General features: G+C 40.3%; 1 protein-coding gene across 4 annotated transcripts; it reads left to right on the forward strand.

Annotated features, from left to right (window-relative positions):
* The first annotated feature begins 749 nt into the window (after nucleotides 1-749).
* Nucleotides 750-8,604, forward strand: lg18h3orf14 (linkage group 18 C3orf14 homolog). 4 transcript variants are annotated; one of them, XM_046029638.1, is made up of 5 exons: nucleotides 758-896; nucleotides 928-976; nucleotides 2,476-2,599; nucleotides 4,424-4,492; nucleotides 6,603-8,604. In XM_046029638.1, the coding sequence occupies exons 3-5, from the start codon at nucleotides 2,507-2,509 to the stop codon at nucleotides 6,777-6,779; spliced, it is 339 nt and encodes a 112-aa protein (XP_045885594.1). In that variant the 5' UTR covers nucleotides 758-896; nucleotides 928-976; nucleotides 2,476-2,506; the 3' UTR covers nucleotides 6,780-8,604. The 4 variants fall into 4 exon arrangements, with proteins under 4 accessions (XP_045885593.1, XP_045885594.1, XP_045885592.1 ...); XM_046029637.1 differs by having other exon boundaries at nucleotides 750-976; XM_046029636.1 differs by lacking the exons at nucleotides 758-896; nucleotides 928-976 and adding an exon at nucleotides 1,686-1,947.
* Nucleotides 8,605-14,422: the final 5,818 nt, after the last annotated feature.

A 14,422-nucleotide genomic window follows, 5' to 3' on the forward strand; every position in this document is an offset into this window, starting at 1 on the left:
GAGTGATCAATCGACAACAAAGTCAAAGTAAACATTAGACATCATACCCAATTTATCCAATGCTTATTGTCAACTCAGTGTTGGGCAGGTTACTCAGAAATAATATAGCTATTACCTAGTTACTTAGCATATAGGCTACTCCTTAAAAAAGTAATATTAGCTACTCTAGCCTATTTATTACTGGGTGATATAACGCCACTCTCTCTCACGATGAGTCCAAGCATCACTGGCAGTAGCGGTCAGAGTTTAACGTTGCTGTGTTGCTTTAGCTGATGCTTCAATTAGCCTAAGTCACTGTAGAATTGTTCGCGGTTAAAAGCTTTTTGCTGGTCGCACAAAGTTTACAACAGACGACAAGTTTCTTTGTATCTTAGACCGTGACACAATAATGTCAACAACGTTACTTCCAGCTGTTGAAAATCCCTCTCCTCCCTGTTCTCCTGTCTTCTTTTTGGCTAATAGCTGATACGGTCCGGTCCCGCTGAGCCGCAGCGCGGTCGCTCATTCACGTCAGGGATGGAGCGTTCAGTAGGGCAGCCTTAATGTGACTGTAATAACATTACTGTTTTGGAAATCCGTCACACTACACACTTTACTGGGAAAATTAATATTACAGTATTACTGCCCAACACGTTACGTTCCACTGATGCGCGAGAGCGACTGTGGTACACACTGCGCAGGTGCAAACAAACATCCTTGTTGATACTTGGAAAGGGAGAAAACTTTACACACGTCAGCCTGTAGATGTCCTCAAATCCTTTCCATTTCACTCGGCCAGCTCCTGTAAGTGAAAAACAGGTTACAGTTACAGAATCCCTTATAGCTATGTTTTATAAGCAGCCTGGATTGAACGCAGCAGGTGATACAACATCCATTAAAACCACAAAAGACTTGAGGCTTGATTGGACTCTAGCTCAGAGACTTGAGTCCCGCACCTCGAGCTGTTTTTGGACTGAAAACAGCGAAAACAACAAAAGTAAGTCAGCGGTTGTAACTGTAAATGTATATTGCTGCGTTTGTTGTTATTATTAGTCGCCTAATAACCCTGTGAGTTTTGTGAGTTGAGTGAACACACAGCTGAACAGAACTGGAGCAGAGCTTTCTTTAGAGTGGTCGGACTGCGGTTACTTTTTTAACACGCACAAACACATACTTTTACTGTTTTCGTTTGCTTATTTAATGAAATGTTATTTGTAGCTTTGGAAATATTGTTTTACATTCATGCCAATAAAAATGTTAAATGTTAAAAAGAATGTTAAAGATAAAACCAAATTTGACTCCATACATCTACCGGAAAAAGTTTGACTTTAGAAAGCAGATTCAAAAAGTTCTACGTTGAATAATGAAACACCAGGAAAATCCATTTTCATCATCAACTGCTTTCTGAAATAGAACCAACAGGGAGCAGTGGATACCTGCTGTCTTGATTACCATGGTTACTCAACGCCTCGGTAAGCTGTTAAGTTTTCGAAAATAAGCATTGAAACTTCCGAACAAAAGTTTCAAAATATTTTGAAAGTTAAAGTTTGGAATTTTAATACAGAGTGATAACCATATTCTCATAGGCGTTTTTATTTTATACGTTATATTAGTATAACTTTTTTTTAAAATAAACTAAAGGTCTAACGTCTGTGAAAATTCTCACTCATCCAGGTCCTAGTTATCCAAAGAAGGTTAAAGTCAAGGGCAACTGGACTTGGTTGAAGATACTAGAGGGACGAAACGTCTTCTAAGATCTAACGCGATTTTCTCCTCTGATGGCAAGATTGCTATTACACTCCCTAAACAAATAGCGCTTTTATTTTGAAGTGGAAATCTTTTCCGTTCCGGTTGCGTCACAGTGGTTAGCTTGGACAGTTCGGGGGATCACAGGAAGGGCTTCATGCGTCCAGCTATGTCTGCTTCTGTACCTGAAGAAATTAAATTAATTGAGAGGCACGAGGAAATGTGAGTTTACCATCATCAATACTAACTACTATTGGTCCATTTGATTTGATCAACTGTGATTCTTCTATAAAGAATAACGCTAACCTGCGACTGTCCTGTCTGTCTGCACAGTTAGTACATGCAGACTTTAAGTGAGTCTACGCGTGTATTTGCTGTTTGTTATTGATTTTAACAACATGAAAAGCCTGCGTGAAAAACACTCGTGGCGGGAAACGTTATTCCAGCACTGAAGTTAAACGGAAAAATAATAACGCAATTAAGACCTGATTCATTTTCTGTTGATCAACACATTGTTTAATCCACTAACTTTAACATAATAGTTTCAGCTCAGTCAGTCAGTAGAAACAGTGACACGTCATATTGTTTTGAAATTTAAAAAAACAACAACAATACTGTCAATCTAAACAAGGACGTAACTTTGCTTACGAGCAAAACAGCCACCAGTCAGTGTGAACTGGACTAATGTTCATATTAGTAGTGAAATATGGTGGCAAGCTTTCTACTCCTGACACTTGTGTGTGACATCAGTTTAGACCAGAGAGCAGAGCTTCTGGAGCAGATGGTGAATCGCGGGAAGCAGCTGAAGATCCAGAGGAAGCAGCAGGTGAAGGAAAGTGAGGCCGCTCGCCACAGGAACGCCACACTGCTGCAGGTAGGAAGGCTTTGATTTTACATTCTGCTGAAGAGCACATTACTGATTGAATGTGGTCCACCCACACAGCTGATTATAGGACTGTGTGGGCATGTCCTCTCCTGTTTCTTTTCTGCAACTAGTGCTTAGACAGATTCATTCAGTAGTAAGTAACAGCAGTTTTGATAATCAGTGAATTGTCTTTGAAGTGATCATAGCCATGTGAAGAATTGCAGCTTTCTCTGGTTTTCAGACATGTCAAGACATTTAAAGTTGTTTTTAATTTACTGTTGTTTGTTTTTTTTTTGACATTGTAATTGACTAAACAGCTAATCAAAAACTAATCAGTGGATTCATCTAAAATTAAATCATCAAAGGTGGCCGCTGTTGTACATCTTGTTGCAGTGTGCACACAGAACATTCCGCAGAATGTTAAACATTTTTTACATGTCTGTCTTGGGTGAGCGTAAACAGCGGCAACAAGATGATAAAATGGTTTTCATCATAAAAAAAGGCTGACATTTGGGAAACAGTGTCTATGTTGACAGTTTGAGCACCAAGCGTCTCATCTGGCCGGACAACTGGGAACATGGTCAGCTTGCCGAGTGCTTGATCAGGGATGGTGATGGGGCAGGTCTCTTTGACCAGGTGGGCACAACAGTCTCTGATTTCCATTGCTTGGCCAACACGAGTCCCATTTTGTCCAGACTGGACCTTTGGGAGCAGCCTTTAGTCAAAACTGGGCCAACATGGCTTCTTTGCCGGTTCTCTTTCCTCTCTCTACTGAGCAATCACTGCACCCGCCGTGGTACCTGGTGTGGTTGATTTAGCTGGTGAATCATCTAAAGGTCTGCTGCTCTTTAATCCTAAAACTCTGTCCTCCATTTCAGATGAATTTCTGTCATAGGTGATACGTGTTTCGGCAAAACAGCTGGAAAAAACAGATGAAAAACACAAGTGTAGCGCTGTTTGAAGGAGCTACTGGCTGCTGCATCTATACTCAGCAAAACAATCATCAACTAAGAAATAAACTGAACAAAGTTTCACAGACATGGGATTAACAGAAATGGAACAATGTGTCCCTGAACAAAGAAGGGGTCGAAATCAAAAGTAACTATCAGCATCTGGGGGGGGCCCTGTGGTCCTGTGCAGGTGTTGTCACATGTGGTCTGACACTGCGAGGACGATCAGCTGTCCTTCCTGTCTCCCTGTAGAGCTTTCTTAGGCATCTCACAGCACAGACATTGCAATTTATTGCCCTGGAAACATCGGCAGTCCTAATGCCTCCTTGCAGTTTTCCTAAGGCACGTTTGTGCAGACGAGCAGGGACCCTGGGCATCTTTCTTTTGGTGTTTTCAGAGTCAGTAGAGAGGTCTCTTAAGTGTTCTTAGTTTTTAGAACTGTGACCTTAATTGCCTACCATCTGCATGCTGTTAGGGTCTAAACGACAATTCCACAGGTGCATGTTCATTGACTGTTTATGGTTCTCTGAACAAGCATGAAAAACATTGTTTACACCCTTTACAATAAAGATCTGTGAAGTCATTTGGATTTTTACAGAATTATCTTACAGGGTCCTGAAAAAAGGACGTTTTATTTTTTGCCAAGTTTACATACTCTTCAGGTTGCCATAGCGAGGATAACGAGTAAATAAAAATCTCATACCCTCTGAAAATCGCTGCCGATTTATTAAGTGCGTCCGTAACCTATCCAAAGTAGTGCTTTATAAAGTAATATTATCAACATTTAGATAATATTGATTTTAACTGACGAAATTGTAGGGATAAGATTTGCACAAAGATTAAAGAGTGTGTCGATGACTGTGTCTGCTTTTTTTTTATGCAGGATTTACAGAAGATAGAAGATCGCCTCAGAGGAAGACTGCTGCCAAGCCCACATTTCCTGGCTCTGGAGGTAACAAGTTTTTGATACATACAACGGTGTGTGAATTTTCTGATGGTGTCTTACATCACAGGTTCACGTTTCCTTTTTTTTGTAGCTAGTCTGTTAACAGCTCTTATAGCTCTTGGTCAAGGAAAATTGACATGATGAGGAAGGAACACAAACACAGTTTCAGTTGCAACTGAAGACAATTTCATAATATTACATTCAATTTGCAGTTTATTGGAATTAAGTTTTAAACTTATAAATTCAATTTCAAATTATGCTATTCAGGTTCAGTTTTTTAATGCAATTATTCAAGTTGAGCAATTCAAATTCGGATTCTACTGAAACAAATATCAACCCTTAATGTAAGGCCATCTGTCCGCCAATTGAAGCTCAACAGAAGATGGGTAATGCAACAGGACAACCCAAAGCACTGAAGTAAATCAACAACAGACTAGCTTCAGCAGAAGAAAATACTCTTTCTGGAGTGGCCCAGTCAGAGTCCTGACCTCAACCCGATTGAGATGCTGTGGCATTACCTCTCTAACACCTCTCTACTTCTCTGACACACTAGAGCCTAAATTGGGATTTATACTTCTGCGTCAAATTGACAGCAGAGCCTACAAGTAGCCCCGTACCCTACGCCGTAGTCTGACGTGCACATCCTCAAAAATGTAACTACACGTTGGGGCGACGTGGACCATAAGAACTGTGATTGTTCAGCTGGGTAGCCCCGCAATGGCTCCGAGCCGACAGGAAGTGCTCCATGCTTTGAAGTAAATGTCACTAGCGGCCAAATGACTCGGTTCACTATCAGAATGCGATCCGTTCATACAATAACATTTGAAAAGTCTATACCTGCCGATGTATATAATTTTACCCCCATTCAAGTTAGCCGAGCGCTAAACCGGAAGTTAGCCTGCTCGGCCGGCAAAAGTCGACACAGTGGACGCTGTAGTGCTACTGCCAACTAGAGTTTGGTGGTGTAATTGCAGAACGACAGAGACACCAACGCACAAGTATAAATTGCACTTCAGTCCCTCGCTTCCGCTTCCGGACCGTGGGAACTTTTTTCGACAAAAACATGTATGGTACTCAATGGTGAGAGAAAACTTTTTTTTTTTATCCTGTTTGAACTGTGCTCTGAATTACACTTATGATGATTGTCAATTTAAAAGATAATTTTTTCTGTCAAGAAAGTTGCAGTTTGTCGAAAAACAGTAAAGTTACATGTTGTTTTGTGTGAAAACCGTTCAATGAGCTACATCTGTCGTCTCGCACAATATACGTCACCAACATGTTAGCGCGGGAATGCTAGCTATCATTCACTGCTTGGTTGCTGCTAGCTAGATAACTTGGCTATGTTCCACACCGAAATATATGTTACCTGATGTGTTTAATCCAACGACTCTGTCCTTTTATCACATCATCTACACATATATGTTCGGTGACGTTAGCTTCAGTCATTGAGAGAAAAAGTTACGTCACATACGCAACTTTAGGGTTTGTGGTCTTTGTAATAACGTGTTTTCACAATCTTATACCTCAACAGTTTTACATCAAACTGCAGCTTTCTTGACTTTTAAATGTACATTTTAAATTGACCATCATCGTAATTCAGAGCACAATTCAAACAGGATCAAAAAATTAGTTGACTCTTGCCATTGACTACCGTACATATTTTTTCCAAACTAAGGTTCACCGGAAGCGGAGGGACTTGGGCTCTCTATTAGGGCTCTACAATATGACCTAAAATCACGATTAATTGAACATTTTACCTCGATAATGAACGATTGTTTTGTATTTGCTTTTTGCCCTCGTAGTTCACTGACAAGGTTTGTACTGTTAATATGCTCAATAATATCAGCACGCTGTGCTGACAGGGCAACGCTTGGCTAGCGTTTCATTCTGAAAAAGGACATTGACGTGACAGAAAACAGTTTTAACAGCACCGTTTTTTTGATTTTTGATTACTTTTCAATCAATCGTCCAGCCCTACCAGATATCCCAAGAATACTGCTGAACTGAAACAGTTTCTAAATCAGATCACATTTTATGACCAATTTGTGTAAAAATCCAGGTAATTCCAAATGGGTCACATACTTTGTCCTGCAACTGTATTGTTTTACTTTTCTAGACAGGATATTGGGCATCTGTGGAAGAGTCTCTACCAGCTTGGGAGCACTTCCTCCTGGGTAAAGGCCCACACCCTACTGATGGTGTAGGACAGCCAACCAGGAGAGCCAAACAGAAAACCAGCACAGCGAAAGACCAGGGCCTGCCTCCTCACCCAAAACTGAGGACAGCTCCATAGTTGAGCGGTGATGCTGATGATGCCACTGTAGCCTGAAAGATATCTTTGACGGTCACATCATACTGATGATCACAAACCTTGTGATTCAAATATCTCATTCAGAACCTCCTTCATGACCGTCCTCCCAACCAGGGTCGGAGGCTTTGGTGAACAGCTGTTTCTTCCAGGAATGGAAATTGATTCGTCGATACTGAGATTTAAACACTATTTAACCAACTCACCGAAAAGAGAGAGAGAGAACTTTATTCACTGTTATTTGTAGTTTACGTTCTATCTGTATTTGTAATTTTGGATTTTGTAATTCATAACTGATACATTGAATGCTCCTGATTGGATTAATCTTGTTATGTCATATTTAAATGTAAACTTTTTTGATTTTGTAGCAAACTGCCTTGGCAACATTGTTGAAATGAAACCTTCATGCCAAAAAAGCACACTGCACTGAGCTGAGCAGGAGAGAAAGGCAACAAGAAAGAAAGAGAAAGGGAGGGAGAAGTAATGTGTGCATGTGTTGGGCCGAGCGAGAGAGAGAGGGAGAGTGCATATTGACAGAGGTGAAACATTTATTTGATAATTATTTGATGTCATTCTGTGGTTTATCATTGAAGTGTATAAAATAGGGCTGAACCTAACCATTATTTTTAATATCTAATCACTAATTTATTGATTTTTTTTTTTTATATATTACTATATTAATATAACAATAAATGCTTCCAAAATAAATATAAACTTGTCTTATTAATAATTCAATATTGTATTCAATCATCCTGAATAAGAGACACATAAATCACATTAGAATAATGATAATAGTAGCATATTTTAAAATGAGTGTAATTTCCAAGTCCCTGCTGTGTTATGATGATAATAATAAAAACAAACCCTATGTGTCGGATGCCTGATCAGAAAAATACTGGACCTGATTTATTTACTGAGATAATCCCTGGTATTGTATCAGTGTGTGGGGTAAAGAAATTAACTAAAACGTTAGATGGCGCTTGGTGTAATGTTACCATGACATTAGGGGTGCAGAAATGACTTTTAACATGGAGGTACTTTTAAACATTTAGACAATTAATTTCAATTGACTACAACTAACTGAAACACACTCCTCGGGTTGATCACCCTAATATATTGAGCTTGTGCGGGGACAAAAGTAAACAGTATTTGCTGCAATCTTGACGAGAGTTTACAGAGGAACGTTACCACGTTGTTGGCTCTAAAATACTCCCAAACTTTAGATTGTGGTTGGCAGGTATTTATAGCTGCAGAGAGTTCTCTGGGGGAATATCTGCTTTAACCAGGTGCAGCACTTCTTTGCAACACACCGATGCACATTCTGCAAATCAACGCATTTCTATAATTAGTCCATTAAATCCACTCTTATCTAATATTTTCTACAGCCAGTACCTGCTGATAGCTGATCTAGCTGATAGATACACAGACACGGGACACATTAAAGGATAAACCTGAATAAAAGAGTGAAGGAAACGTATCAAGTGCCTCTTTGCACCAGGGCTCGCTCAGTGGTTTGGTGAGTGAAAAAAATAATGTGAATAAAATGATATGACCTTTGCAGTCCCCAGATCTCAGCCCAGTTTCACACTTGTAGAAGATTTTGGACCAGCTTGTAAGACAATGCTCTCTACCACCAAGACCAAATGATCTAAACTTACAGTATTAGGTGATTAATGTCTGTGAATGTCTTTGATGCTACATGTCTTTTTGTTTAGTCTGGGGCGTTTGTGTTTCTTCCTATCTGCTGCAGGTCTGGTTTGATCTCAATGAGATGATCTGATTAAATAAAGGTTGTATACTTTGCAGGAGACTGAAGCTGTTCTGATGGTGGCCTGACTCCATACTAAGACACTATGTGTTGTTTTTTTCCTTTAATTTGTCACCTATCTTTACATTTCAGCGCACAAAGAGGAGTGATGACTCACAAGCTTGCAAATTTAAGTTTTTTTAAATCACATGTTGATTAATGCCCCGTTTTAATTAAATTTTTTGTTCTTTATTAAGTGCTCTGAAAAGTTTATCATAGCATATAATAATTAAGTCTGTTCATTTATTTGATTTGATGTATCCCTTTTAGTATTATTCTTCATTTTTAAAAAGAAAATTAATCTAATAACTTTCCATATAGCTAAGTCGTTGAAATTCATGCCATGGTATTTGTTTTGAAAACAAAATGATGTTGTGACTCCAGTGTTGTGGGGGCAGTAATGTCATGCAGAATAACCTGTCCACCCTGACAGTAAGACGGGCTTGCTGTCTTGTTTGTTCTGCTCACCTCCAGTGCTACTGACAAGTATCTTACACTGACTTTTCTGAGTAGATCAGTGTAGTGTCAAAACCACTAGAGGGAGCCAGTTTCATAGATAAGAAAATAACCGTTGGTTTGGGGAATGTCCACAGTATGTTTGTAACAAGCATGATTTATATATTTACAGATAACCAGCTCCCTTTGTCTCTCCCTGTGATGGCAGGGGCATGTCCAGATCAGTGTACTGCGTGCCATCCTTCTGAATAAAGACATTTAACAACACCAAAATAGTCTTACAGTTATAAAATAAACCACATGTTGCAATGAGTCAACTAATACATTTATCAAAGGAGGCTTTTCAAAATGTTAATGCAGCATATGATGTATTAAGGAGGTTTTGGAGGCAGTGGGGTGAGTGTGTGGATCCACATGTATCTATGCTTTTGTTATCATACTGAGTTCTTTCCATCTTGTCAGGGCTCAACTAGTAGCCTGATAATCAGGCTGAATTACTGTTTGGTTATTTGATTATTCATATTTGAATCACTGAATAAAAAAATTGGAAAATTTGGAACCACGTTACTTTCTAATTATCCACGGTTGTACATAACAGCGTAAAAAACAGTAAAGTAGCAAAAATCATCCCAGAGGAAATACACTTTATATGATATGAATTACAATATTTTCTGATATTGATATATATCAAGATTTGGCAATACAAAATTACATTTAAAATAATCAGACAGATGTTTAAAGCAGTGAAATCTGTATTTGCTCAGACTGTTTCACTCTGACAATGAGTGGCTGCTTCCATTCATGGGGTTACAGTGGGTGAAAATAACAACACATTACGTGTTTAATCTGGCTGATATAAGTGAAGCTGTGTGTGGATGTGTGGAGCAGAGACATGGGCTGCAGCCACGGAGGAGTGATGAGAGGGACATCGCACAGATTTCTCACCAGATGCAAAAAAAAACCATGGAACCTGCTTCTTCACTGCCTGGGTGGATGAAGCCCGCCCCCGCCTTCCCGCAACCTCAATTATAACTCCTCTCCACCAGAGATGGCATCCCCTCCCTCTCTTTAACCCCTAATTGTCTGATCAGACCTGCGCTGGGCTGACGCGGAGTGGCGGCTTGACAAACGCAATCATCCGGACAGCCAGGGTTGAAGTGGTCGGTGGTTGGCAGCTGCCCTAGCTCCTCAGCTGGGGCCCCAGTGCTTGCAGGCCCTCGGGGGGTCAACTAGCCACCGGCCACCACTGACTGACTCACTGACTGGACCAGTCTGGATTTATAGGGGCTGGGTGGTGGGATGCTGATTTAGTGAGAGGGCAGGATAGGGGGCAAGTGCTGTGAGGTCAAGGCCGAGATTCAAGGAAGGTGTGTGTGTGTGGGGGGGGGGGGGATTGGTTGGTGGGAGAGTGAGAGGGAGGATGATGCGATGTAGCAAATTATCTATGAGGGTTTTGAAGAGCACGATCTGGAGCCCTTCCAAATGACTAGCTCTGCATTATGTATTCTAATGGCTAAGGCCCCAGGGTGCGGGAACCCGAGTCGCTGCTGTTGTCACTGACCAGACCTCGTTTCATCCTGCCAGCCACAGATGACAACAATGACCCCTCAGACAGCAGCCTAGCTCTCCTCCAGCCCTCCTCTGTCTCTGGTGGTGTGGCGTGAATCCGGTGCCATACGATTATGCAACGCGTATTGAGAGCACACTGATAGGCCTGACCGATAATTGGCTGTGCCCAAAGCCGTGCAAATGGTTAAGTGTCGACTCCAGTTGATTGGATAATGGGTAATTGCACGCTGCATTTCATTCAGTGACATGCTGCTGGTATAGCAGGGGCAAGTGGAGGGGAGGGAAAGAATGGAGGAGGGAGAATATTTTGGCATGCTGTGTTTTTACAGCCTGTTATTTCACACTTTGAGTCTGTTGCATTTGTTTGGATCTCGAGCCCGGAGAGATCACAGATTTGTATCAACTGCTGACGCTATTTAAATTGCAAATGACATACTATTGTTGCTGAAGAGTAATTTTTTTTTAATTTTCACTCAGAATTCCGATTTCACAGATCAGAGCGGCTGCTGAATGTTGTGCCTGGTGGGGTCGTTTGAGGCTTCCCTCTGACCCTGTGCGAGCTTGTAAGTCCTGAGCCTCTCCTTTGATCATGACATGTCACGTCCACTTAAGAGCCCAGGCTGCCGTCTCTTTTTCTTTTCCCTCACAGAGGCCTTGAATGTTGTCATGTTGTCTCACATTAAATAGAAGGCTTTATGTTTTACACTAAGAGGAAGTAACACTGGCCTTAAGGTAGCCTGGCACCACTCCACGTCAACTGCACAGGCACGAGTGTAACATTTCCTCTTTTAGAGCCCCCAACTTCACTCATGTCACTGTAATCACATACCTTTCAGCTCTCCTATAGCTCAGAAAACAGAAAAGGCCTTTTTCAAATGTTGTGCACTTAGGCAGAACCCAGCTTTCTGGAGCTACTGTGAAAATTCTTCCCCAGCTGAACATACTTAAGTTGCATTATTGCTCTTAGAGAAGCCCAGTGGGGGGATTGTGCTCGCTGAATTCCACGTTAGTCACCGTATTGATTGTGCTTCCGCGGATGTCTTTCTGCCGTCACCGGGTAGAGTCAGAATGTGCAGTGCTATTCATATCGACTGATGGATTAAGTGGGCAGCTGAAAGGACACGTATGAATTTTGTGTTTGTTTTGTGCCTTTTGTTGATATTGATTCTGGCTTGGCATGGCACCACCTTGTTGTGTTTGATTTTTAATGAAGTCCTTTATCATGCTCTAATTAGTTTACTAGTCAAAGAAAACACTGACATTGGTTCCCCAAGAAAAAGCACACAGGTTATCGCTCTCTGACTGTTTGGGTTTTTATGCTGCAGTGCACTGTAAAAAAAAAAAAAATCTTTGACTTTTAGGGCAGGGAGGAACATCTTCTCCCACTTGTGCCTGTTTGGTGGTAATATATAATATATCTTTCCCACATTAAATTAAAGAAGATAAAATTTGGGCACAAGCATATATTTAGGTGCATATTATATAGAGTTAAAGTGGTTAAGTAGGGAAAATACTTGCACAGCCAGTTGCCCTTTCAGTGCAAGTTGTCACATTCTATTTTTTGTGCCCCGATGACAGACGTGCTAATAACATTTGATTTTTACCACTTATTTCCCATAACCATGATTTTCCCCTTACTGTAACCATAGCATAGTTTCCCTGTACAGATATTGCGGAAAATACACTTTTAGATTTTAACATAAAAAACATTATCATTGAATGTAATACAGGCTTATGCAGAATCATCTAATATCAAGAATCAGTCTCACACACAAACATTAGCAGCTAAAGCAATGTGGACTCCATACATCACTTCTTGCTTTGGGTCTGTTATGTATGTTTTGGGGGGGGGGGGGGGGGTTGTTCTCATTTTAAACTGTCATGTAAAGCTGAAGTCATTTGTCAGTTACTTAATTAGTTGATTGACAAAAAAACAATCCATAAGAAAAACAAATGTGGAGATTTACAGCTTTTTTACATAACTGTAAACTCAATGCTTTTGGGTGATTCGATCACACTAAATAAGCAGTGGAGACATTTGTTTGCGAACTGGGAACTTAAAAAGGACATTTGTCCTAATGCATGATGTTTTTATAGTGGAAATTATTAATCAGCGGATTAATTAAGAAAAAGGACGCTAACTGCAGATTTAGTCTCACGTGTTTCTTGCTCTGCAAGTATTGATATGTTGCCCTAGCATGACTTATGTGTAATTGATGGCTAAACATTTTAGCTTTACAGTATATATGAACACAGCTGTCCTCTTAACTTATTTTTGCAAAATACAGCATAGAATGAATCAGTATCAACTTTATTGGCCAAGTATACATACAAGGAATTTTACTTATGTTTCAAGACATAATAGTGCAATTCTTTCTTAAGGCTTAAAGTGATGAATCTGGCTAATGTTTGTGTGACATAGATCCACTGTCTCACTGAGTGAATTCATCTTAGTTAGGCTGTTGTTGTCTTAACCTGGCTAAACTAAATCTAACATCAGTTATCCTGGGTAATCAGTTTCAAGTAGATGGTTAATTCCTGTGTTTTACAAGAGCTTGGGCTCAGGAAAAATGTGGGTTTTACAACAAACTAATCACAGATGAAAATGAGAGTACAAGTAGAAAATTTATTAAGAGACGAGACTAAACTGTTGATCCCTGAGGGACACTTTTTTTTCATTGTACTAGCAAAAGAAGAAATCAGTGAGCTAAAAAGTTTTAAATACATCTACAAAAGCTCAAAACTACACATTTTGATTCTTACAACCACGAGCCCACCTGCAGAGAGGAACTTTTGTCTCCCCCTTCTGACAGTAAGAGAACTTACACAACACTGTTGACAGGCTTATGATGTATAGGATAGGCTTAAACAGCATTGTGTGAACTCGTTTGGCAAGAGCTTGAATGTAACAGACGTTCATTTAAATAAAATAAAAAAAGCCCCACACTCTAGTTTCAAGTTTAAAAAAATTTGCTATATGGCTTCAGTCACTTACCTCAGTCTTCCCTTGGTATTAAGCAACATTTAAACAGTTTCAAGGAAAAGCATTTAAAACGTTTTTTTTGTTTAGTTTTTCAGAGTGAATGCTCATCCTGGTGTGACCTCTGTTTGTTGGCCAGCATCATGTAGAGATTCATTCAGTCTGGGGGGGGGTCTTTTAATTGTGTAAGCCAGCAGAGTGGTTCATCATTAACAAGGTGGCCTAAAGTGAAGGAGGAGAGGACGTTTCCCAGCAGGGCCAGGTCAGGTCAAAAGGATTAGCAGTGGCACCGGACATCCCCGAATCAACTGATCCTCCCTAACAATGACACACTGCTTTAATGCCACTAGAAAAGGGCTGAGTGCAGCCAGAGCGTGATGGAGAAAATGGCTCATTGGTTTGCAGAAGGAGAAGATCAAATTAATTTGCTTGTAATAAGCTGGACAAAGAGAGACATATTTGAATAGATGCTGTTGTTGTTTTTTATTGATAAATGGGACACTATTAGTGTTTCGTACAGTTCTGGTGTCCAATAGCACACCCAAAAATAGTTATTGATTTTGTTATGGCACCCAGTACAACCAATATTGTCTCCCAGTGCCAAAATAGCTGCCCCAGCGAGTGTCATAAGTCTCTGACATGGTGAATATGATTTCATGCATACACATACATTGTTCCCTGGGATTCACATTGGGTACTGGGCCAACTGTGTTCAGTCAGCTGCTGGTTTAACTTCAGAACCAAAGTAGACCTATACAGTCCAAGCAATACTGTACATAAGGTTAATGGCTCAGCATCCATCTATTTGCAACAGTT

Source organism: Micropterus dolomieu, linkage group LG18 (assembly GCF_021292245.1).
Source record: "Micropterus dolomieu isolate WLL.071019.BEF.003 ecotype Adirondacks linkage group LG18, ASM2129224v1, whole genome shotgun sequence".
Lineage (NCBI taxonomy): Eukaryota > Metazoa > Chordata > Actinopteri > Centrarchiformes > Centrarchidae > Micropterus > Micropterus dolomieu.

Coding starts and splice junctions, on each gene's coding strand:
- lg18h3orf14 (XM_046029636.1), top strand. CDS start 1,883: ATGCGTCCAGCTATGTCTGCTTCTGTACCTGAAGAAATTAAATTAATT. Junction 2,600..4,423: donor GGAACGCCACACTGCTGCAG/GTAGGAAGGCTT, acceptor TTTTTTATGCAG/GATTTACAGAAGATAGAAGA. Junction 4,493..6,602: donor CACATTTCCTGGCTCTGGAG/GTAACAAGTTTT, acceptor TTACTTTTCTAG/ACAGGATATTGGGCATCTGT.